The 23,808-nt window shown below is 36.3% G+C and overlaps 1 protein-coding gene across 1 annotated transcript in view; it reads left to right on the top strand.

Annotated features, from left to right (window-relative positions):
* The first annotated feature begins 3,059 nt into the window (after positions 1 to 3,059).
* LOC121329665 (rho GTPase-activating protein 11A-like) overlaps positions 3,060 to 23,808 on the top strand; it is a 29,163-nt gene continuing 8,414 nt past the window's right edge. The window contains exons 1-13 of the mRNA XM_041275372.1: positions 3,060 to 3,692; positions 6,153 to 6,223; positions 6,497 to 6,593; positions 6,837 to 7,093; positions 7,733 to 7,896; positions 8,831 to 8,974; positions 10,493 to 10,567; positions 11,564 to 11,725; positions 12,413 to 12,551; positions 13,156 to 13,264; positions 14,483 to 14,630; positions 15,014 to 16,563; positions 19,794 to 20,010. Coding sequence (XP_041131306.1) covers positions 3,564 to 3,692; positions 6,153 to 6,223; positions 6,497 to 6,593; positions 6,837 to 7,093; positions 7,733 to 7,896; positions 8,831 to 8,974; positions 10,493 to 10,567; positions 11,564 to 11,725; positions 12,413 to 12,551; positions 13,156 to 13,264; positions 14,483 to 14,630; positions 15,014 to 16,563; positions 19,794 to 20,010 — 3,262 coding nt within the window. The 5' untranslated portion in view covers positions 3,060 to 3,563. The remainder of the gene's footprint in view (positions 3,693 to 6,152; positions 6,224 to 6,496; positions 6,594 to 6,836; positions 7,094 to 7,732; positions 7,897 to 8,830; positions 8,975 to 10,492; positions 10,568 to 11,563; positions 11,726 to 12,412; positions 12,552 to 13,155; positions 13,265 to 14,482; positions 14,631 to 15,013; positions 16,564 to 19,793; positions 20,011 to 23,808) is intronic.

Genomic DNA, 23,808 nt, shown 5'->3' with positions numbered 1-23,808 from the left:
GATTAAATGTATGAGGAAGAGTTTAAATCCAAGCCTACTAAGCAAATATCAATAATTGAATAATTATCAATAATTATCAGAATGCCGTACATATAAGATGGTTTACTTGGGGGTGGGAGGGGCAATTACATCTATGTGTATTTACATTTCAAGGCACCATTTTGGCATATAGTCCAATCCCTTACAGAAATCTCCTGCAGGAATACCTGCAAGAGTCCTACAGGAAATATGTTCAGTGTAACTGTAGGATTCCTGCAGGACTGACTAATAATTCCTACCGGCTGAAGGCCTTTTATTATTAGGACTGGCCTCCTAGTACTTCCTGACAGGAGCCTGGAACCATAATTTCCTAAGTATAAAAATTCCCTTAGGGAAAAAATATATGTTTTTATTGATTTTTTTATATACAATCTAATAAAAAAATACATTTTCAGTTAATATGCATGCATGCAATCAATACATATTAAATAATATCACAATGTGTTTCACAACAGTGTCACAGTCATATATAAATATATTTACTACTACTGATATGCATAAATTTATTTACCAACGTGATCTGATAACTTTGTGTATGTGTGTATATGTATGTGTGTGTGTGTATATATATATATATATATATATATATATATATATATATATATATATATATATATATATATATACACACACACACACACACACACACACACACACACACAGTATATTTACTGTATATAATGTTAAAATGTAGATCCAGAAAATAAGAGGACACTCAATTTCATGTTTCAGTAAATTCTGAGACCTTATCTAAAAAAGCATAGCTCACTCTTTTCAATGTCAAATACAGAATTCTTCCAAAGTGCTAAAACTGGGGGCTCAGTATCTTTCCAGGAAGTTAATATTGTTTTTTAGCTATGAGAAGTAACATAGTAATTTAGACTGTGGTTTACTAATTGGAGAGTAGATATGTCTCCTAAGATTGTAACTAAAGGGTTGAAGGGGATATGTATTCGTAAACTATTAGAAATATGCCTAAATATTGTGATCCAGTAATCATGCAGCTTACCACAACTCCACAACATAAGGAAACAATGTCCTTTACCAGAATCACATCTCAAGCACTTATCATCCTGTTTCAAACCTAATTTTATTAATCTAACAGGAGTATAATTAATTCTATTTATAACTTTATAGTGAATGGATCTTAATTTGACATTGGGTGAAGACAATTTTATTTTTTTATTGATATTATTCCAAGATGATGCAATTATTGGAGTTCCTAACTCCTCCCATTTTGACTTTAAACTAATATTACAGCATGACAAATTCTCTTTAAATAATTTGTATAACTTGCATACAAAACCATGGGAATTCAATTGATTTAACAAAAACATATCCAGTTTAGTCTGATTAGGAAAGTGAAATTGCGGGATTAGGTTGGCTAAAGATTTGTTGATATGATTGTAAATTCTAGTTTCGCCAATTGGAATATGGCATCTATGCTTTAGAGATCTCAAAGAAGGAAATACATTTTCTTCAAACAAACTGCCCACCTTATTGATTTGTGCATTAATCCAAGTGAGGTAAAATAAAGATTTCTTATTATACAAAATATTTGGGATATTCCAGTCCTGAATGGAAATAAATTATTTTAAGGTCCTTTAAAAGAAGGGCTGATCTTTTGAAAATGTTGTGCGCAAATGCAAAATAAAGTTATTCTTCAGAGCGGGTGTAGGGCTAACAATAAGTCTTTTAAACTATAGGGGGAGGCAATATTTTTTTCAATTTTAACCCAAGTTGTGGGATTGCTTGATTTTACAAACCAATCTCTAAGAGGTCTACATTGATAAGATAAATAATGCCAGTAGGGATTGTGAATATTCATACCTCCTCTATTTACTGATTTTAAGCCTTGCTTTCTTATATCCCCATATAAATGTACTGAAAAGTACATTAATATGTTTGCAATGAGAGAATGGAACATGAAGTGGAAGCATGGCCAATGTGTATGAAATGTTTCTGTTCTGTCGGGTAAGGACAGTGGGCAGGATTGTTTATTAAGGAGTGTTAAAGAATGTTTTTACAGGGAGGGGGAGAGAGAGAGAGAGAGAGAGAGAGAGAGAGAGAGAGAGAGAGAGAAATAGTTCTTACCTCTTAATTCCTATAAATAAATAAAACATTGATTAATGCAATGCATGTTATTTTAATAAAATAAAACAGTAAAGTTAAATAAAACAGTAAAGAATAATCAAATTTGTAAAAATAACAAGAAAAATATGTATAATTTAAATCCGGCACCACCCAAGGCACTGCGATAGACTGAATCTGGCTGCGGCGCCAGCGTAATTACTGCTGTTTTGTTATCGGCCTTACATGTTATCATTGAAAAGCTTAGCAACATACGAGTAAACTGTCAGGAGGTGAATTTCTAGTTTCTCTCTAATTTTTCATCAGCTTTGACTACTTCTTATTTGTCTCCTTTTCTAATGTTGTATTTTGTGTCCATATATGTATATTATTGCATTTACTGGCGAAATAGCTTGTGTCAGTTTGACTGAATAGTGCCTTTGTGCATGAAATTGTACTTTCTGCTGACTTTTCTTTCTTTCTTTTTTTATTATCAGATTCTGTTTTCTTCATTTTGGCGACCGAATAAGGCACTTTATATAAAGAGAAACATGTGTTATAACTTGTTAACTAAAACTGCATTTGTAATCAACGCATTTCTTTTTTTTTTAAATAATAATTTATAGAGACAACGGTGACAAACACACCCCTTCACCACACATCACAATTCATTAAGGCTCGCTATTGCAGGCTGCATAGTAGTATATTAGGAATTGCCCGATCGGAAAGAAAGATAATATAACATTAATAATACATAGTAGATATTTAAATATTTAAAGAATTTAAACACACCTTTTTAAAAAAAAATTTAATCGATACATTTCGTTCAGTCGCGTATTTTTTCTTTGTTTTATTTTTGTAGCAAACTCTAAATAGGCAATCTGTTAACCACCTCGTGGGTGGGGTCCTGATATTTGAACTGATGTTGTCCAATCAGAAGCTTAGAAGGAAGAAAGCGCTGCAGTTTGAGAGGCGTTAGCAGGAAAGGTCTGAGAAATGGGGTGATGGAGACGGATACAAAGGAAAGATAGTTGTAAATACATTATTACAAAAAATAAAAGAAAGTACAACGAATAGTGTAAAAAGTATTGATTAGAAGCAAATGTAAACGAATGTGATAAAAAAAAAAAGTAGGGGCGGTGGACCAGTAAAGGTAGCAAGAAAGGGAAGAGGGTTTTTTGAAAGGGAAGAGGGTTTGTGTAAGTTGTTGATTGTTGTCTGTGTGTATTGGGGGCTGCCGCAGTGTAGCCGGTACGAGGTGTTATATTTCCTTTAAACTCGTGAGACGGGGATAGTGATCAGAAAGACAACGAGAGACAGAAAAGTCAGGAAGGGGTCGAACATTTTCGGTTTTAAACGAGTGAGAATCTGATCGGATCTGTTTGGCAGAGGAGAGCTCACACACGCACTGTGTTCTAGTACTGTACTATTAAGTAAACTGTTCAGCTTCAATAATGAAGAAAGTGTCGGATAGGAATGTAATGCGTTTGGCAATGGTACAGCAGCTGCGGGGCTTCGGGATAAAAATAAAAAACTGGAATAAAAACAAGAGCAGCAGCAGCAAACTGACAGGATGCAGCGGGGTAAGTGCAAGGCTATTTAAACATAGTGTCTTAACTAGAGAACGCATATTTACATTTAATATTGGCTCACGTTTTGCATTGGTTGAAATGTTGAATGTTTTTTTTTTTTTTTTTTTTAAACTTGATCCACTTCTGGTTGACTCTGGTTGTGTTTACTGGATTTGAAATGTGGCAGTTTCACTGTGTGTAAGGCGACAGACGTGTAGTAACTTGTTGCTTGCGTTGCGTGCATGTTTTCACCAAAAAAAAAAAAAGCTTTTTTATTGACTTGCTATAAAATGCACCAAATCTGACAAGTTTTATTTCTGCGTTTTTATAGACTGGTTCTTTCTGGATGTCATTTAAATGTCTTTTAAGTTTTACTCTAGAAAAGGGCGACGGGTTTTGCCAGTAGTGTTTTTGTGTGTGTGTTTTTTATGTACCTTAAAGTAAATATAGAACCCATAATTTAAGTCTACATTGTATAACTTATTATATGTTTTGATTATGTAACACAATTTTTGTTCCTGGGTAGTAAGTGTTATTTCATAATTGCTTATGCCTCAAAAGTATAGAAAATGGCTATTATTCCCCACAAACTTTGCTTTTGTAACCAGGACAGTGATATTTCAAAATATCACTATTTCCTATGGGAAGACGGGCAAATGTGTGTCTTTTCGTTCACAGTCAGAAAAAAACAACAACATATGAATCCAAATTAACATGTATTTATACTAAAGTAATACAAAAATGACTACAAAAGATTTAGAAGCGAGTAGTTTTTCGAGATTTACGATTATACTGTAAATTTACAGTATAATCGTAACTCTCGAAAAACTACTCGATTCTAAATCTTTTGTAGTCATTTTTGTATTACTTTAGTATAGGAACAAAAAAACAAAAAATTGTTACACGATTTTATGATTGAGACAATGTCATACTTTCCTGGAGTTATTCATGCTTTATTCATGTTCACAGTCAGAAATTCACTACGGTGATATATATATATATATATATATAGATAGATATATAATATATATATATAATATATATATATAATAAAAATTTAAATATTATATTAGTTACGTGTATGTCAAATTGAAATATAAAACTTCCATCATTTCTTCTAAACACAGCTGGTATGGTTATGTTTCGAATCTATTTTTCTTACTGGCTGTTGCAGTTAATGTGAGTGCTCCTTGCACAATGCGGGGACGGGGGACGACAGTATTTCAACATTCACCCGCAGTGTGTCACGAGTCAACAGCAGTCGTTTAGCTAACTGCATTATGATTATTAGTTTAAAATGTATGACCTTGTACACAGTGAAACTGTTACATAGCAAAATGTCAATTGCAGACAGCCTAATGCATTACTGTTTGAACACTGTCTGTTTGTATACTTGTCTTGAACATCGATGTTTTGCCAAGTTTCCGACAGGATGGAATCCTGCACAGTTCGGGGTAACTAACTAACTACAGTATTGAGTGTTCAATATTCAGTCTGTTAGAATACGGAAACATTGCGTAAAGTTTAAAATATTACTCAAATAACTAATCCTGATGGAGAGTATTAATTTGGCAATTACAGTAACTTCTACTAAAGATATGCTGTGCATATTTGCAACTTGTATTCTTTTTATATACACTTGTAACACGCTACATTCATTTTATTAAAATGTTTTAATTCAACAGAATTACTCTCACAAATACAAACGCGATATCACTACTCCCAGAGTACAGCTTTTAGTTATTAATTGTCCAATTAAATCATGTGGAACACTTGCTAGAATGTATTAATAAACACATTACAGAAACTACATGCTGGCTCCTGCTGGAGGTGCATATCCCTGCCGGATTTATAGTATGGGTGGGCATGGTGAACCATGCCCTACTTTAGAGTTGTGCATTATATCTAGAGAACTGCTGGCTGAATTGTGGTGAAACCTGCAGAGGACATCCTTCAGCACCAGTTGAGTGTATCATATAATATGTAGGGGTGGTTCTGTGTGTTACTTACATTAACAGAAAATGGCTTACCTAGTTATGATGGAACTTGAGAAAGGACATTCTTTAGCACAAGTTAGGAAGGGGTACATCATTCCATGGAGGTATATCAAACTTTGCTTATTAAATGTGCATACTGAGTGGATGTACAGTAGGTCATGGTTTTAATACCTACCGGTATATGTCTAATTCTGTATTCCTAGCTGGAGGGATGAATGTCACTGACATGCTTGATCTTTTAGCGTTAGACGAATATAAGAATGTTGTCTCTAATATGTAGATAGATATATAGATAGACACACATTATTGATAATATTGCCATAATGAATTATTCCAATTCTAGTGAATCATATTTCTTCCACAACTGGATTGTGGTGCCAAAGACAGGTTGGATCAGTATAGGTTATATCACGTGTGTGGGTTGCCATATTGTCCACAACAAGAGCATTAATCTGTTGTATTCCCTCCTCATTAGGGGAAGATATTTGGGACCTCTTTAGAGGCTTTACCACAGCAGAACCTGGCTGATTATGGGATAGTTCCTTGGTATGCTATTTTCTCATTCCTTTGACCTAATTGAAATAGAATGCTTGTGAAGTTAAACCTCATTTGGGAACAGACTTTTAAACTTTAATATTCAAATAAAGTTTTTTGTTAATGTGTTTGGAAGCTCTCCAAATGTTATCTGGTTGTATTGCCTGTAAAATAAACTGTTCTCACTAAAGACTATGAATCATTAAGAAATGTGCACATTGTACACTATCAGTTTAAATGTTAAAGTGCAAATCTTGTTTGTAAAACATTTTTTTTGTTTTTTAGCTTTCTGGTTGATGCCTGTGAAAATCTCACACAGCACATCGATACTGAGGGACTGTTTAGAAAATCTGGATCCGTGGTTCGACTTAAAGCACTGAAGGTAATATGCAGTGAAGAACAGTGCATAAAGTATTTAATAGTGTCGTAGAAACTCTTCCAAAATCACTCACAGATGTTTCTTGTTTTTAATTACCCAATGAGTGAAGATATACTTTTTTCTTTTTACACATTCATATTTCTAACAAATCAAAAACCTGTGACCCCCTGTGGTTATTTAGTTTGTGCAGTAGACTTTGGAGGTAGTTATCATTGTTTCATTCAAGTATCACATATTTCTCTGCAGGTCAAGCTGGATCAAGGTGAGGACTGTATATCCTCAGCACCCCCATGTGATGTTGCTGGTCTTCTTAAGCAGTTTTTCAGGGAGCTACCAGAACCAGTCATTCCCACTGACCTACATGAAGCTTTCTTGAAAGCACAGCAACTGCCAACCGAGGAGGAGCAGAGCACCGCTACTGTCTTGCTGTCCTGCATGCTCCCCGAGAGAACTACAAATACTCTCCGCTACTTTTTTAACTTTTTGAAAAATGTTTCCCAAAGGTAAGTGCACTTCTGTTTTTAACATTCCTGTATTTTAACTTTTTTTTTTTTTTTTGACACTAACGTAGTTTAATGACAAGTCACAGATCGTCAGTGCTCATGGATTTTACTAAGATATCTTGCTGCTACAGCAGATTGGATGGGTGTTATTGTTAGTCGTAGCATTCAAGATCTGCTATGAATACACAACAATCTTGTGTTTTTTACCTGAATTAAAGACTTCAGCAAGTGACAATTAAAGGGATGATGAAATTTCTTGGATTCTTTTTCAAATAATTAATTGTTTAATGATGCTTGTAGTTCATTGATCGATGCATTTTTTATGAAACTGTCAATTGTGTAATGTTACACCTAATCTGTTGACACTTACCCTTTGAAAAAAGACGAACTTCTCTAATGGCTGATCTCGCAGACAAAATGTAGCCAAGAATAGATTGAGTCCAGGATCTAGTGGGTCCAATATTGTTTTTTATTTGACTTCTAATATCAGTAGCTTCCATAAACAGAGATTGCACTACCTGCCACAAAATGGTTATTGTAATGGCATGAGAGCATTTCCGAATTAGTTAGGCTATTGAATACAGTAAAGATGTATCATGTGTCATTTAAAAGCTTATTATTTTTGGTATGACTTCTTAGGTCAGCTGAGAATAAGATGGACAGCACTAATCTAGCTGTAATATTCGCTCCAAATCTTCTGCAATCGAGTGATGGAAATGAAAAGATGACGTCAAACACAGAAAAGCGTCTGAAGCTGCAGGCAGCTGCAGTGCACAGTTTTATTGAAAATGCACAACACTTTGGTAAGAGTCATAATTAGACGTCATCACGAGGGGAGCTGCTATGTTTTTCTGAACCTGCCGATACTGCTTCTCAAACCATTGGGGATGTTGTCTTCATGTTATAGAAACTCGCTGAGCAAAGACTGCCCTTCACCTTGGCCTAAAATTGGAGGTCTTGTGACTTTTTTTAGTTTCTGGATGAGTACTGGCTTCATAACCATGCATCTATATCAATTGCACAGACCACACAGTTTGAGATTGTCTGTCTGTAGAATTGGAACACTGCTATATTATATGATTAAGTTACAGGTGTCCAATAAAACTTTTTTTTTTTAAAATAAAAATTCTTATATTTATACCTTCATATCTATTTTGCTTCATGTTTCTGAACCATTCATTCCATGCATGGAAATAAGACTCATGTTGCATAGAGGTATCACCCATTCCAGGTTTCTCTATGAGCTTGAGTTGTCATATTAAATTCCTAGTAAAACCAGGGATGAATTAAAATATTATGCAATTGGAGTCTTATTACCATCCCAGCAATCTGATATGCCTTTTCCCCTACATTATGCCCTAGGGAGGTTTTGTTTTTGTTCCATAGTTTGCTTAAATGTCGCCCAAAGTGATGAAGGCCTAAAAGTGATGAATTCTTGTCTCATTCACTATCATTAGTTCTCTCCATATTTTTACCTGGTGCTTGCAGTTCCTTATTACACTGCATATGTACACATTGAAAACAGGGACCATTTAAAATAATAATTAGGTAATTTAAAAAGGTCATGGTTTCTGAATTGAGGACATTCATGACTAATACTGCTCTCGCTATAAAATGACTTTCTTTTCCTTGCCATGTAAATATTCTGTATTAAGGCTGGAAAGTGTGCAGTTATACCAAGTCATTTGCTTGGATTGCTAAGCCATTGAATAACTGGTGGTGCTTTCCATTTTTGAGGTTGTGTGCCGGATTTTATCATGAGTAAGATTCCTGCAATGTTGGGAGTTGATGCTGGTGGTTCCACTCCGTCGCTGGAAAGTTCAGAGGACGGAGAGAGTGAATTGTCAGGAGTCAAAAGAAGGAGAAGGCGCAGTGTTGGAGGTGAGAACAGTTTGGATATATCTCTTGCAAATGGATACGTGGTGGGAAAAGGTCATCAGTAATGTGCGCTCAGGGTAACATTATCTAGCTGTATGTAATGTTATGTATTTTGGGATTACGAGCCTTTTGTTAAACTGCAAGTTAGTTAGGGTTAGACTTTTTATTTTAAATTTCAGAATTGTTGGAAAACATGGATCGAGAATTGATAAGCAGTTTGCTACGCATATGGACTGGCTGGTATACTGGTGTTCTTTTCTGAAAAGACTAATATTGCAGATATAACAGTTATTGTGCACTACTAACAATTGATAGAGCCCTTGCTTCTACAAGCTTCTTGCCCAGCATTGACTGTAAGCTAACAAGATAACAATGCTGTGGACCAGAAGGTGCCAGGCTCTAAGACTTTTGGAATGCAAAGCATAAAGGGGCTAAAAGGCTCCCGGGGACTGCCTTTGGACCCAAAGGTTCTCAGGGATAATAAGAGGTAATGCCGCTGGACTCAAAGGGTCTCAAGCAATACGGAGAAATAGGAACAAGGAAGATGACAAAAACCAGATGTATGGACCTTTTGGGCACCAGGGGTCTGAAGAATGCACTGAGTTCAGAGGTCGTCACACTAGACTACACACACACACACACACATATACACACTAAATTAAATATATGGTAACAGAATAATGTGTTGTACCTTTGCAATTGGTTAAGTGTCAGAGAAAGAGAAGGTTGACCATCTATACAGAAGGGTATTTAATGTCATGCAAAAATTGTAAGGATGAGTAATCTGTTTGTCCTGTACCTGGGACCAGACACCCTGCATATTTCAATAAACCTAACAATTGATTGAAGAAAAGGACTCTGCATTTTCTTGAATCTACTTACTCACCATCCTTTTTTTTAAGTTACATCAAGAATATTCGGTTAACGAAATATTGGAATTATAGGGGTTGGAGACAGTTGACCCGTGTAATGTTGCACATACACGGTACACAGCTGTAATTATATATGTCAAGTTCAATCATGGGTGTATCTTAATAAGAAAATGTACCTTTTTGTGGCTGTAACATTGCAATGCTGCCGCACTGCCAAAGCCTAACATCTCGGATCATTTGAAGTAGTGACGTCATATAAATGGGGTTATGCACTGCACTGTATGCTAAATGTGTTGGTGGCCATGCTGTGGTTGTGATGTTGAGTTCCTCGACCATAGAGGCAGTACATTTTGAAATGGCTGGTTTCACAGACCCTGATTAGCACTAATCTTACCTAATGTTACTCAAGGTAAGTTGATAATCGGGGTCTGTGCAACCAGCCGTTTGAGTTAGACAAACCATTGTTTGCAAACAATCCAGGCTGTAAATCTGCATTTACTAGATCAGGTAAACCTTGTTCAACGTGTACGCGCAAAGCCTGGGAGCCAAAAAACTTAAGCATAAATAAAACACTTTTATAACAGTCAAATCCCTATTTTTAAAGTAAAAGTTCAGAAACCTGAGACTGGCTTGATATCTTCCATTCCAGATATGGTTAATGGAGCGCTGCATAAGTTTAAATCTAATAGAACACCCACAAGTACTCCTCTGCCAGATGGATCAGGTAGGTGTTTAGGTCTAGGCATTTGCATCCTCTAATAAAGATGTAATATATCCCTTCTAAATGTCAAAATATTTTGTGTAGTGACCAAGCATACCCATCGGGTAAAACCTAACTGGGCTACTTTTAGTTGTGGGAGGCAAACTAAACTGTACACTCATTTTCAAATATACACCCTTGTGTGTTTACAGCTAGAGTCAGGAATTAGAAATTATACTGTACATTTTGGCTGTAAAAATTTTGGGTGCTCAGTTTTTAAAAGCCTGATAATCCTTCAAGAGTAGGTCTTCAGACCTGTTTGCCTTTTAAAAGGGATATTTCATTAACAGCTTGCTCTGTAAATGCTGCTTTTTAGTATGAACTGCTTTTCCTTGTGTGGCTGCTTCATACAGTGATGGCTTGATTGGATTACTCGAGCACTAGAGTGTAATCTGGAAATACCATGGTTAAGTGGATGATTAAGAAAAATAAACAAAAACAAGACATTTCTAACCAAGGTTTAAAAATTGATACAAAATTTTTTTTCTTGTAGCAGAGAATCCAGATTACCAGCACTTGTAAATTGACCTTTTCAAGTCTCATATCTAATCAAAGAAACAGCAGTTGTGTACTAACAATGTACTGCCAGGGGTAGCTCATATTTTTGTATTTATTTGTGCTCTGATATTAAGTACTTTTTGATTGCTCTTTTGTTTTATCTACATAAGCTATGCTGCATTGACATTGTGTCCTAACAGATAACCCTTACAGTTGAACAGGATTGATGGCAAAAAAGCTGCATTTTTTTTACTTGTTCACCTCTCCCTGTTCAGTTCTGCATTATGAATTGTATAACAAAGTATTATTTTTATGACGTGCTGTGAAATAAGCCCAGTTCATGGCTTCAGAGAATGTTCATCCTGAGGGGGGAGGGGGTACCTCTTTGTCTGTCTGTCTGTTGCCTGTGAGATTGGAGTTCCATATTACCTTTACTCACAAACATATCAATTGTTCTTGCAGTCACTCCTGTGATTCTAACTCCAAGTTCTAAACGGAAGCTACTGACTGACTCTGCTCAAAGTTTGGGGTTTTCAAGCAAGAAAAGAAGATCTTTGAAACACAGCCTTGCATTAGAATTTCTTCCAAATAAACTGTTTAGTAGTGGTTCTACACCTGCCTCAAGTAAGTGTTCATCCTGTACCATTTTAAGGACTGTGGTAGTATTACACAGTGGAGTTCAGAAGAAAATCTGAAGTAAAGGCTAGCTAAGGTTGCTTAAATTTCTAATTATATGCTGGACAACACTTACTGCAGATGCTTTTACCTTTTGTATAGCAATCGCACTATTTACTTAGGAGCATAAATCCTGTTTTGTTCCAATAGCCAGATGCAGTATAAGGTGTTGCATCTGACAAGTTTATCAGAGTAGTTTTAGTGCCAGGACACACATTTGGTTATTAAAATAAACTTTGTCAGGCAAAAAAAACAGCAATGTCTGTGTTTGCCAGGAGTATCAAATGTCTGGGTTTGAAACTTGCACTAGCCCTGCTCCCAGTCCTGGGTATTGGAACTAACGTCAATAACGTGTAACATTTTAATAAACATGTCCCAGGGGTTTGGTCATTCAGGTTTCTCTTAACATGTTACTCCACTATTTCTACATGAACTCCAAATACATATTTTTCATAGTATTGCAGTATAATTTATCTGTAGTAAATACTTGTGTAGTTGTTTCTTGTTGATTTGTGGCATATAGAGTATTTACCTTAACTAATTAAACTGAACATTCCAAAGCTATATTCTACTGCAGTTTGTTTCTTATTGATGGATGTTGGAAAGTTGACATGATTCACTTTCTTTTCATTTCAGGCCAGTTAAATGACATAAGTCCCAGTATATCTCTAGAGTCTTCACATGGCACTCTTACCCCTTCCGCAAGAAGTGGTAGACCGGCAGCTAGCTCTGCAAAAAGAAAAAGTAAAAGATTTGAGAGCAAAAAAGTTAACAGGTAACATTAATTGAATGCATGGTAATTGCTTTCACATTGTACGCATTGTCTTGTGGTGGTCCTCCTAAACAAACAACTTTATCTTGCATTTATAAAATAACTTGGAACTGTGTAGTGATTTATAGTAATGCCTTTTCATTGTATTTTCTGAAAGGAAGAAAAATCAGCAAATATTTACAAAATCAATAAGGCACGCTTGAACCTTGAATTTTTTTGGTTTTTTGCTAACTTTGCAATGGGATAAAATGCATTTAAAAAAAAAAAAAAAGTGCAGTGGAGAAGCGGTTCTCCAGGGATTAAACTTTAGACAGTTTGTTTCTGGTACAAAAAGGCTGAGAAATACTTAGAGGTTGAAACACTACAGTGCTGTTATAGTCACCTGTCATTTTAAATTAAATGTATTAATGGTTATCTGACTTAATATAGAAGCAGACTTTTTTTATTTTTTACTTGCAAATAGTTGAAATACCTTTGTTTTGTAGTGTTAACTCTTCCTATTTTTGTTTTGGCAACTGAAAGCTTTAACCGTTAGTGTATCACATTCTGTTTCGTGCGTGATCCGTCAGCTGATGCTAACCACTTTCCCTACTGTATTGTTCTCCAGAGTGGAATCTGGAAAAGCAGGATGCTTTTCTCCAAGAGTCAACAGAAAAGAAGTAGTGCGCAAGTCCATGCGTCTCCGCTTGAGTCTTGGAAAGAGCAGCAAAGATTCTGTAAGTTAATGTTTCAGGCCTTGACTCTTCTCCTGATTCTTCTAAACATCAAGCTCCCATCAGAAGCTTTCAGGAGTGTCTTGTTATACATATGTAACCTGTACTTATGTGGATTTAAACTAATTGTGACTTTTAATGAAATGTTGAAATTCTTTATTAGTACTTGGCACTTATTTTCAAACATCAGTATTTCTATAACATTGTTTATTGTAAAAATACAATTAAATGTTAACCACATTTGTTTTAAGCGTGTAATCAACTTTTCTAAAAATCTTATGAGAGGGGGATTGGCGAGAAATGTTGGACCTCATCAGTCTATAAAAATGTGGACTTTGCCCTGCAACTACATTGGATAAGCTTTTGAAGCAGCTCATTTGCACAAAATCTATTGACTTTGGATTATATAAAAAAAAAATATCTACAATGGACATTCTAGCTGTTGAACTTGACAGCCCTCACTGGCTTTGATGTGAAATGCTTGATTGCTGTATGGACTTAAGTCAAGCAATGTATAATAACGCTCGCCAAACCGTTTTTGTTCCTTCATCAGCTCAAAGATTACTTTTATTTTACACTCTACATGCAAAAGTGATGTGTCCTTAAAGCAAGACTTACCTGTGCTTGTATACAGAAAAGTGCTTTTTAAACTATACTAAAACCATAACTAATCCAAAGAAACAATGTTAGTCATCTTTAGCTGATTAACCTGTTATGCGTTAATGTTTTTTTCTATATGTTTCCATTCCCCACTGTTTAAAATGTATTAATTTTTGTCTGGTTTGTAGCCTCCATGACTTGCCTCTAGGAATTGTATAGTCTAAATAAGGATAATGTAATTAACTATGGTGCTAAAAAAAAAAGTCATAGGAGAATTAATTTATAACATAGAAAAAAAGTTTTAATGGAATTAAGTCTTAATGTTGGTGAAAAATGTTTGCACTTTAATATGGTTTTTATGGATGTTTTTCTGTAATTGTTTGTACCTGTAATGTTGCATAAACATTTTAGTTGCCAGTACGTCATATATATTGTTTATCTTCAATAAATTGCTAATTCATTTGAATTAGTTATTGGTTAACTCAGACGCTGAAAAGTCTACCTCCTCTTATTTGAGATTGTTTAATATATATTATACAGTAATTTTAGAAAATTGGAAACTGCAGATCCTTTGTGTTTGATGGCTAGTTAGACATAAATGAGATGCCTTTATTTCTGCAGAATGTCTTGTCAAATGCATTTCCGGTGGCTAAAGGATCTGAAAACATTGGCTGGCGTCTTGCCACTCAAGAAATAAACATCAGTTTTGGGTCGTCAAAAGAAGCTACCTTTAGTCCTGTTGTAAGAAGGAACACATTCACAAGAAAAGGTATGTGTCTAATCAGATTTTTCCTTGATCATAATTTCAAGCTTAAAGTAGTAAGAATTGGACCAATTGTGTTGTGTATGCAAAATTTTATATATGCATTTTGAGAAGTAACTACAACAATCTAAGTAAAGGGGACAACCGTTTCAGCTAATGCATTTATCAGTGTAGTTTGTATCTTAACTTTGAATGCCAAATTTAACATTATGCAACAAAGAACAATTAATTTAGCTTAGTTTATTTTTTTGTAAAAATGTAAACTCTTGTAGTTTATGCAGATGTGAACCACTAAAGTGAGAGCATGCAAGTATAATGACATACATTTTGTTTGTGTTTATAAAATTGTCTATCCTTTTAAATTAACATTTTTATTATTATTTTTTTAGGTTCCAAGTACATCAGTAAATCTGAAGAAAATCTGCTCACCCCCCAGTCTGACAAGAGTGCACATCGTACCTCCTGGAATGGAACCAGCCATGAAGAGTCCCAGGACTCGAACTCTGAGACCCCAATGGGCAGATATCTCAACAACTTCTCCTCAGAGCCTGCCTTAGTAGCTAGAAAGCCTCCTGTCATTGCAGGTATTCCTAGGAGCCTCTGTCCAGCCTACAGAACAGAGAGCCCTCGCAGTAATGCATCTTTTGCTGAGGATGAAAATAACTCGAGTGAAGCAACCTTGCTTAAGATCAAAAGGGCCTTCACTGAATCCGGTAGTGACCTCCGTTCACTAATAGGTGACAGCAGTTCCTCAATGGATAATTTCTTGAAAGAAAGAAATAACTTTGTGAAGGAAGAAGATACAAATGAGTCATTGTTGAGTTCCAGACATTCAAGTGATGTGAAGGAGACATGTTTAGGCACACCGCCTCAAAAACACATGGTTCACCAACAGATTGAAGACTTGTCTTTTGTACAAAGAAATATTTCTCCTGGAAAGACAAATGCTAATGGATGTCATGTAGAAGAGCCACAATCTCCACGGAAACCAGTGGAACAAGTGATGTTTAAGTTGAATGGTACTAATGATAGTGACACTGTTGCTTATGAGATGGAAACCGTAAAGGACGTCTGCCCTTTGGAAGCTCTTTGTGACTTGAACAGTCACTCTGCAGCGAACGCTACCTCAGAAGCTAACCAGTCACAGCACCATGTTTCAAAACTCGTGGTTCAATTGCAAAAAATAATAGAACCACCTATATGTGAGGCTTTAGAATACATTCAACCAACTGAAAGTGTAAGAACAGCAGAATCAGCAGAGTCCACAGCAGGAAGATCTGCTGAGAGTTCACCAATGCTCATCTCTAACACCTCTGAATACAAGTTCAGGGTAGCTGATCACATTCAAAGGTTTAATGTACTTTCTTTGAATAGCCCAAAACCAAACAATGTTAAGTCCCCTCTTAAATTTAAGCGCACCCCAGTGCGCCAGTCTGTCAGGAGAATAAATTCGCTACTAGGAGTTCGGAAACCAGTAGAGGGCAACAACAGTCCATCAAAGATTGGCTCTCCAATGGTAAAATCAATGAGTCACGAAAGTGGCCTATCCTTATTTGCCAAAAAAAGTCTCCCTAACTTTGAGGAACCAGCACACTGCACATATGTTTCAGAGGACAAATGTGGTGGTAAAGGGCCTTGCCAGAATACATCCACAAATTGTTCTGTTACCTCATTAAAACCCCAAATTTACAAAGTTACAACCCGCTTCCACCAGCAGACCAAACATTCTGCTCTTGGTGATGTGACCAATCAGGTAGCACCAAAAGCAAATAATCCAATTGTAAATGAGACTAGAGTTTTCACTGGCAAAGCACAGGTGAAACCAGACAAATCTGTCTTGCTTGAGATGGCAGAAAAGGAAAAGCGTCGTTACAGAGGCTCACCAAAAAACCCATTGCCAGCAAACAAGCTGTTATCAGCCACTAAACCTATAGATCTGTAATAAACTACTGTAAAATAAACCTGCTCTTGTGTGCACTTGAGCTGCTATTTTGGTTAAATGTTGTCCGACAAGAACAACTTCTACGTTTATTTACATTGTTTAAGATTAAATTATTTTCATGTGTTGATACTGTACTCTTGCACGATTTGGGATGTTTTGTGCGACTCCAGTCTTAATAGTTCAGTGTTGAAGGACTAGAAAGCTTTTGATTGAGCTGTAACGTGGCTGCAATTAGGTAGTAGGTTATGTAAACAGAGGCTAACTCTGTTTTATTAGCGAGCCATACTTTTTTTTTTTTAAATTACCTTTACTATTTTAATGTGGGGAGATGCGTGTTAGCTGATTGGTGGACTGCCCCATATAAAATGGTTTATCTTAATCAGGTATAGTATTGTAAATTGATGGGGACAATGTAGGGCAGCAGTAGCAATTCACAGTTAAGGATCAGATTTCCTGAACTATGAAAATAGATACCTGCAATTGGCTGAAGAGCAACGTGTTATGTTATAAACTGAACCACAGTTAATTTGGTTGATTTTGCTATTACAAAGGTATATATGTCATGTATTAAGTGCTTTTAATTGCTTTTTTTGTGGTGGGGGGGGGTGGGGGTATTTTACAGATTGTAAGAAATGTTTTTTGTACTGAGTGACCAAAAACAAATGTTTGGTGCTCAATTTAAAATGATGCAAAACTTGCAATAAAATCTGTATGCAATACTGATTTAACTTGAGTGGTGGTAATTGTTTGTAATTGCACATGCAAGACCTTACATTAAAAGATGAAAGGAAAACATTACATTGATAGTTGCTATACATTTAACTGTGGTAACACTGCAGTGTACCTAAACAATCTGACTAACCACCATGCTCACTGAGGAAGGCAGGCATGATAAATTTCAGTATTATATATTGACTGGGTTCAACTGAGTCAAGGTACTTGGTCTTCAGCTGCCATTAAAATATTGCAGACTATACTGATCTTGACAAGGGAAAGCGATGTTTATTCTCATGGGGCCAGAATTCCCATGGTGAGTTTTTTCTTTCATGTAAAGAAATTGATTTGGGAATTGTTTAGGAAAGCATGTTTGTGTATTTTCTTCAGGATTCCCTGCCCCCAGTTTGGGACCTCTGTTCTAGCTGACTCCTTGAGTGCATTACATAATAAAGATGGTGGATTCTTCCATTTTACATATGTTCTGTTTTCAAAGTCTTACTCTCTGAGATGTATTAAGATTCTACATGAAAGAAGTGCTTCTGCAGTTGACCATATTGTCAAAATACTAATGAACTGACCTTTTCAGAATTGGTCTTGGCGATGTTTATATTTATATCTGTACAGAGATTTTACTGATGGTATTGGTTGAACTATAACATTAAAAACAATTAGGTGATCTATGCACAGTCCTCCGACTCTGCTCTTAATCACAATAGAAATGGTCTTGCTGCAGTTTGTGTGTTTTGAATTCATTTTTGTATAGACACCCAGCACGTTAATATACAGCATAATAACCTGCTCTGCATCAGTGTAATGCTTTGTGTACACGGAGGAATCTGAATTTAAGGCATTATATGCTATTACTTTTTTCTTCATTCCAGTATTTTCTTATTGATGTATATGAATGGTTGCAGAAGTGATGTCTGAGACAGATTTGGTCTTAAACTCTGCTCTCAAGTTTGATGAAACCAAAGCAGAGGCTCTCTGACATCAATAACTGTCTTTACAATGCACCCTGCCGGTGGCAGTGAGGATTTCACAAATCACATGTCCATATCTGTCCTCCCTGTGCTTAATGCCTACTGCAGTACTATCTAAACAAATACCAGTGATGAACACAACTGAATTACACTAGGGAAGATTAAGTAAATTGCACTGTATATGAAGAAGCTATTGCATAACTGAGTCAGATACAAGGAAAGTCAAAATCATGACAACACCGTACCTGTGATTTCAATATAAGCTGTTACTTAATATCTTTTAGCTATTTTGTACCTGGTCTGCTTTTGTGTGTCTTGGTTCTTCACTTGTGTTTTTCCCCAGCATATGGAAATATTTAACATACCACTAGTTATGGATATAATGCTGCATCTAGAAGCATTTGCACGTGGTGTTACTATAGATACGCCATTGGGGTGAGTTTGCACTGCATCACAACTATAATGCTCTTTGAAATATCTGCATAAATACATGCTTGGAACCAAATATTCTTTCAACTAATATCTGGAGTAAATAAGGCAAGAAACACACCTCTATAGTACAAGCTGAAAGGTTGCAGTACACGCCGGTAGTTAACGTTTTTGATTAGGCAATTCAAAGCTAAATTATTTCTAGCATACAGAATTTTTTTTTTTTTTTTTTTAAGAGAAGACATACAATATACAAAATGCCAACTATGTTCGACTGCAGCTGATCATTGGCGTTTTATCGCAGTATCAAATAAATAAGTGAACCTGCGTCTTTATTCAAACCCCTAGCCCCAGAAACACCCATCCGCACAGTAGATCGATGCTGCTGTTGTCTTTGAGCATGGACCAATCAAACTGCTTCTGATGTCACCGAACGCTGCCGCCTTAGCAACAGCAGAAATTATTCACACTAAACTACAGGCAACATCCCTGCAGAAAGGACAGTTCATGTGCCAATGATTTCTGTAACCTGTTCTTTGGTAAGTACATCTTAATTCAACGTTTCTAGAGTAAACATTCCATTCAATCTATGTGCACACAGTAACGATAAAAAGGTGGGGTTTTTTTTGTTGCCATAATGATTCCAATTTAGGGCCATTTTAATGTTCCTTCTTTTTAACTAAAATGTTCTTCCCGGATCAGTTCTATGATGCTGCGTAGTGAGACTGTACTACATGATATGACGTTAAAAGAAGTAAACACAACGCATCTTGTTTAAATATGGATTTTATATGAATTATATTTTCAGTTAATTGAAAAAATCCTACAAACGAGCTTCTGAAACTGCAATCCAAAAATGAAATTTTAAATGTTGTTTATTTCATTTTACATCAATTGTATGCAGCAGTTACATTATGAGGTAAAAGGTCAGTGTTCATCTGGCAATATAACCAATGTTAAAGATTTCTGTAGCACTACAGTACATTTCCAAATGGAAGAGATATTTTTATAAACCATTTTTAGGAACAGCTCATTTTTAAGATGGTAACCCATAGTGGTCTTTGTGACTGTGACTGATTATGTTTTGTGTTCCTACGCCAGGCCACTATGACTGCCCTCCTACAGCATGCTGTGTTTGTGATGGTGTGCGGTGGAGCTCTGGTCTTCTGTCACAGCCCCAGGACTCCTGACCAGCTGTCTGATGCTGACATCCAGCACCTGCTGCATGGAGTCATGGAGCAGCTGGGCATCGCCAGGCCGCGGGTGGAGTACCCAGCTCACCAGGCTACTATCCTGGTGGGACAGCAGAGTATTGAAGGTACACTTCAGGAAACTGAATTCAAATAAAATAGCGAAACAACATCCCCTTCAGTCACGCTGCACAATTCTACCATGTTAAATGTCCTATCTATGTATCTATGTTGTAATGAAATTATGGGTTCAGTGTTATGCCGGGCAACTTCTTGAACTCTATAGAGTTCACACAAACTGTTTTCAAATTTCTAAAAATTAAATAAAAACTGTGACCGAAGGAGATATTGTCCACAAGGCCGAACTAAGATGTCTGTATGACAAAGAGGAAAATTCAGCAAGATTTATACAACTGTAAGTTGCCCTGAGTAAGGGCGTCTGCTAAGAAATTAATAATAATAATAATAATAATAAAGATGTGAATAGAATCCCCCTCCCACAGACACTATTGCAGCTGCAGCTCCCACCCAGAACAGAAAGCATGTGTGTTTAATGCTGATGGCAAGCTGATTGAGTCCACATGTAGACAGTTTATTTAGCCTATGTTTTAATGATGTGTTCATTTTATTCATTGTATATTTTGGCTGAAGTTGAGATGTAATACTGTTTTCTAATTTCATTATCGTTGATAGAAAAGCCACTGCTTTTGACGCATTATGAGGTGATTTATATATTATCACAGTTGCCAGTGCCTCAGTCCACAATGTTATTTTGTTAATTTTATGTTAAGGTTCTGGAACACATTGGGTGTCATTTTCGACGTTGCGGTTTGGTTCACTTGGGGATGTTGTCTAACTGAATGCACATCAAATGAAGTAAACAGATCACTACTACTAAAGCTGCTAGCAATTTCATATCATCAGTGTAATAGAAAATCCTCTGGATCTTCACTCTTCACAGTGACCTTTGACATAACACAGCTTCCATGATCGCACAGTTACACAGTACGGTTTGAATTATTGTCTTAATGTTTGGTACACAGCTACATTCTTTGATTTTCTTTTAATTCCATTACCAGTATAAAAACAAACCCTTTCACTGCCACATTGCTGCTACAGATCACTTACATTGACTAGGACTGCCATTGCATAGCAGTTTCGCCCACACCAGATTTTACTATGAGTTTAATTAGACACAGTGTAAAGGTAAGAAGCTTAAGTGCCTATTAAACTCATAGTAAAACCAGGAATGGATCAAACTGCTATGCAATGGCAGTCTTATTTCCATCCCTGCATTGACATAGGTTTGTTGTTGCCTTGTTAATCGTGGTCTTTATAGTTGGTACACAGCTCTCATTAGTTTTATTACATGAATGTACAATAGAAATTGACCATTTCTCTTATCATTTTTTCTTCACATCTTTTACTTTGTTTACAAACCATTTGATCTGATATTATATTCCCCTTACATTATGCCCCATCCTCCCATGTCATACTACAGTGTTTATCACTTCGATTTTTACATTAAAATATATGGTGCTGACAAAACAATTCCAGTCAATCATACCTAATAGATTGCCATAATTTTCTACGTCTCAGATTTTGCTATATGAAAAATAGACGCATTGTGGTAAAGGGGAGTCTGATTTTCAACAATCTGAAGCTTTTAGACACTGAAAACACGTCAGTCAAAGCAGTGATTGGTACTCAAATGTGAGCCAATGCGTCTCGCTTCTTGGAGTTTGGGTTCCTTTACAGAAGGTAAATGGTAAACATTTAATTTGTTTTTCATTGTAATAAATTCCTGGGGAAATATAGATGTAAAAATACTCTTAGGAAGAGTCGTTGTTTAAAAAAATGAAACATTCAGAATAGTTTTTCCTACAAGGACTCAGACTACCAGAAGCAAATCACGTCTGTGCTAGATATGTTTTATTGTTTACAAATGAAAAAAAACTACTATTAAAAATCAAGTCCATGTTTTAACATGTGTTCCTCCTTTTATTTTAGAAAGTCTGAGCTCTACAAAGTGATGGTAATGCATATTAGTTAATTATTCACTAGAATTATTTTAACAGTTTTTTTCTTACCAAAGACTGATTTTGTACAAATTAGTTAAACAGTATTAAACACTTTCAGAAGTGCTTGAAATCTGAAAGCTACCCAGTCCATTGCCTTAATCAAAAGGCCTTGCTGGTTTATTATTGACTTGGTAGGGTATCTTTTTCCTTGGTATCAGAGACTAACAAGGTACAATTTAGTGCTTTTGAAAACCTACCATGCAAACAAACATATGGCAGGTGTTGAAGCTACAGGGTTTCCTTTTTAGCTTGGTTAGCAGCAGCATGGATTAATACTTGTTAAATTGCTTTGATAGTTAGAAGCACTGCATTTTCTGTAAACCACCAGAATAACTGTGTGGATGTAAATGCACTGAATGAATTTAACCAGTTATCTGATCTGTTCTGTTAATGCTGAATTCTGGTAATTCTTGCAAAGGATACAAATGTTTAATTGTGAAAAGTCCAGATGCAGCATTAAACAGACTAGGGCACAGAAACTGCGCCAACAACGTATAATGTGGTGCCTTGTTCAACGTGATTGTTTTAAAATGTAGGGGGTATGGGATAGCTGGAAATGATGTTGCACGTTATACTGTATCTACTGTAGATATGTAGCATTCTGCTGGGCAAAACAGTTTCCTCAAATGTTTTGCATTGCTGACAACTGGATTCAATTTTTCTGCATAATTACCAATATCTTTGACCTTGAGGAAATTCGACAACTAAACGCTCAGTTCGGCTGTGAATAACATAGGTTTCTTTGACAAGATTTTGTGCATGCAGACTGGGAGCTTCTCTGGTCTCTGGCTTTGTGGAGACCACCAAAGATGTACTGTGCACAGCCACGACAAGAGACAGAAGCCACCAGGTAAGCAAGTAGCTGCAGGGAAGCAGTCTGTCTGGCGTCGTTGCCCACACATTGTGAGTGAAGGCTGGCTGGGATACAGGGCGACTCAGAAGAAATGACTCACTTGTGTCGAGGTGTCCTTTCAAAGTTCCTGCTACTAAAGTCTCACTAAGCCTCTGCCGTACAGTAATAGCTAAGTGTTTGAAACCCTTTCTTACACCATTAGCATGGCCAATTTCCAATATTATAGTGGAGCGGTCTATAGATGTGTCGGAGAACTACTGTCAAGAGCAGCTGTGATATGATTGAGATAGGAGGTAAATCCTGTCTTGGGGATTTAGTTTATGGTTATCTACTTTTACATGCCACTGATGATTTCATGTTGCATTTGTATTTTCTTCTTAAGAGGTACTGCAGGCAGTCCTGATTTCAGCATTATCATCACACTTCTTTTTACAGCTCATTTCAAGAAGTTTCAGGAAGAAACTTTTGGCTTGTATGTCAACTAGTTCTGCATTAAATTGTTAAAGCCGTAATATTACTCTGCAAGGTCTTCATCACATTGCACCCACAACCATTGTGATGGAGAGCGACTGCATTGTGATATACAGAATTACACACACTGACACTTAACAGAAGGAACGACTGCGTTAGTGCATATGCGTATGCACACACACACACACATACAGTGTTGGAAATTAACACGCTACAATAATCTGATTATATTTTTCAGTAACTTGTAACTGACGGTTCCTTCTTCAGACAGGTAATGAAACGTGGTAACATATTCTGTGAAAATATGGAGTTACTTTTCGTTACACTTAAAAAAGGGACTACTGCTGATGGATAAAGTGGAAATCAGAAAGCACTTGCAGGTCAAACTTTACATGTCACATGAACTTACTTTTCATATCGTCTTGCTAGAAAGTGGCCTCAGAGGAGGGAACGCGTGGGCTGGATAGCTAGGTCTTCAAAGAAAAAATACTTGGAGCTGCAGCTTGACCAAACCAGTCCTG

This window comes from Polyodon spathula, chromosome 17 (genome assembly GCF_017654505.1).
Source record: "Polyodon spathula isolate WHYD16114869_AA chromosome 17, ASM1765450v1, whole genome shotgun sequence".
NCBI lineage: Eukaryota > Metazoa > Chordata > Actinopteri > Acipenseriformes > Polyodontidae > Polyodon > Polyodon spathula.
Note: the sequence above shows the minus strand (reverse complement) of the source record. Positions and strands in the feature narration are given on the sequence as shown.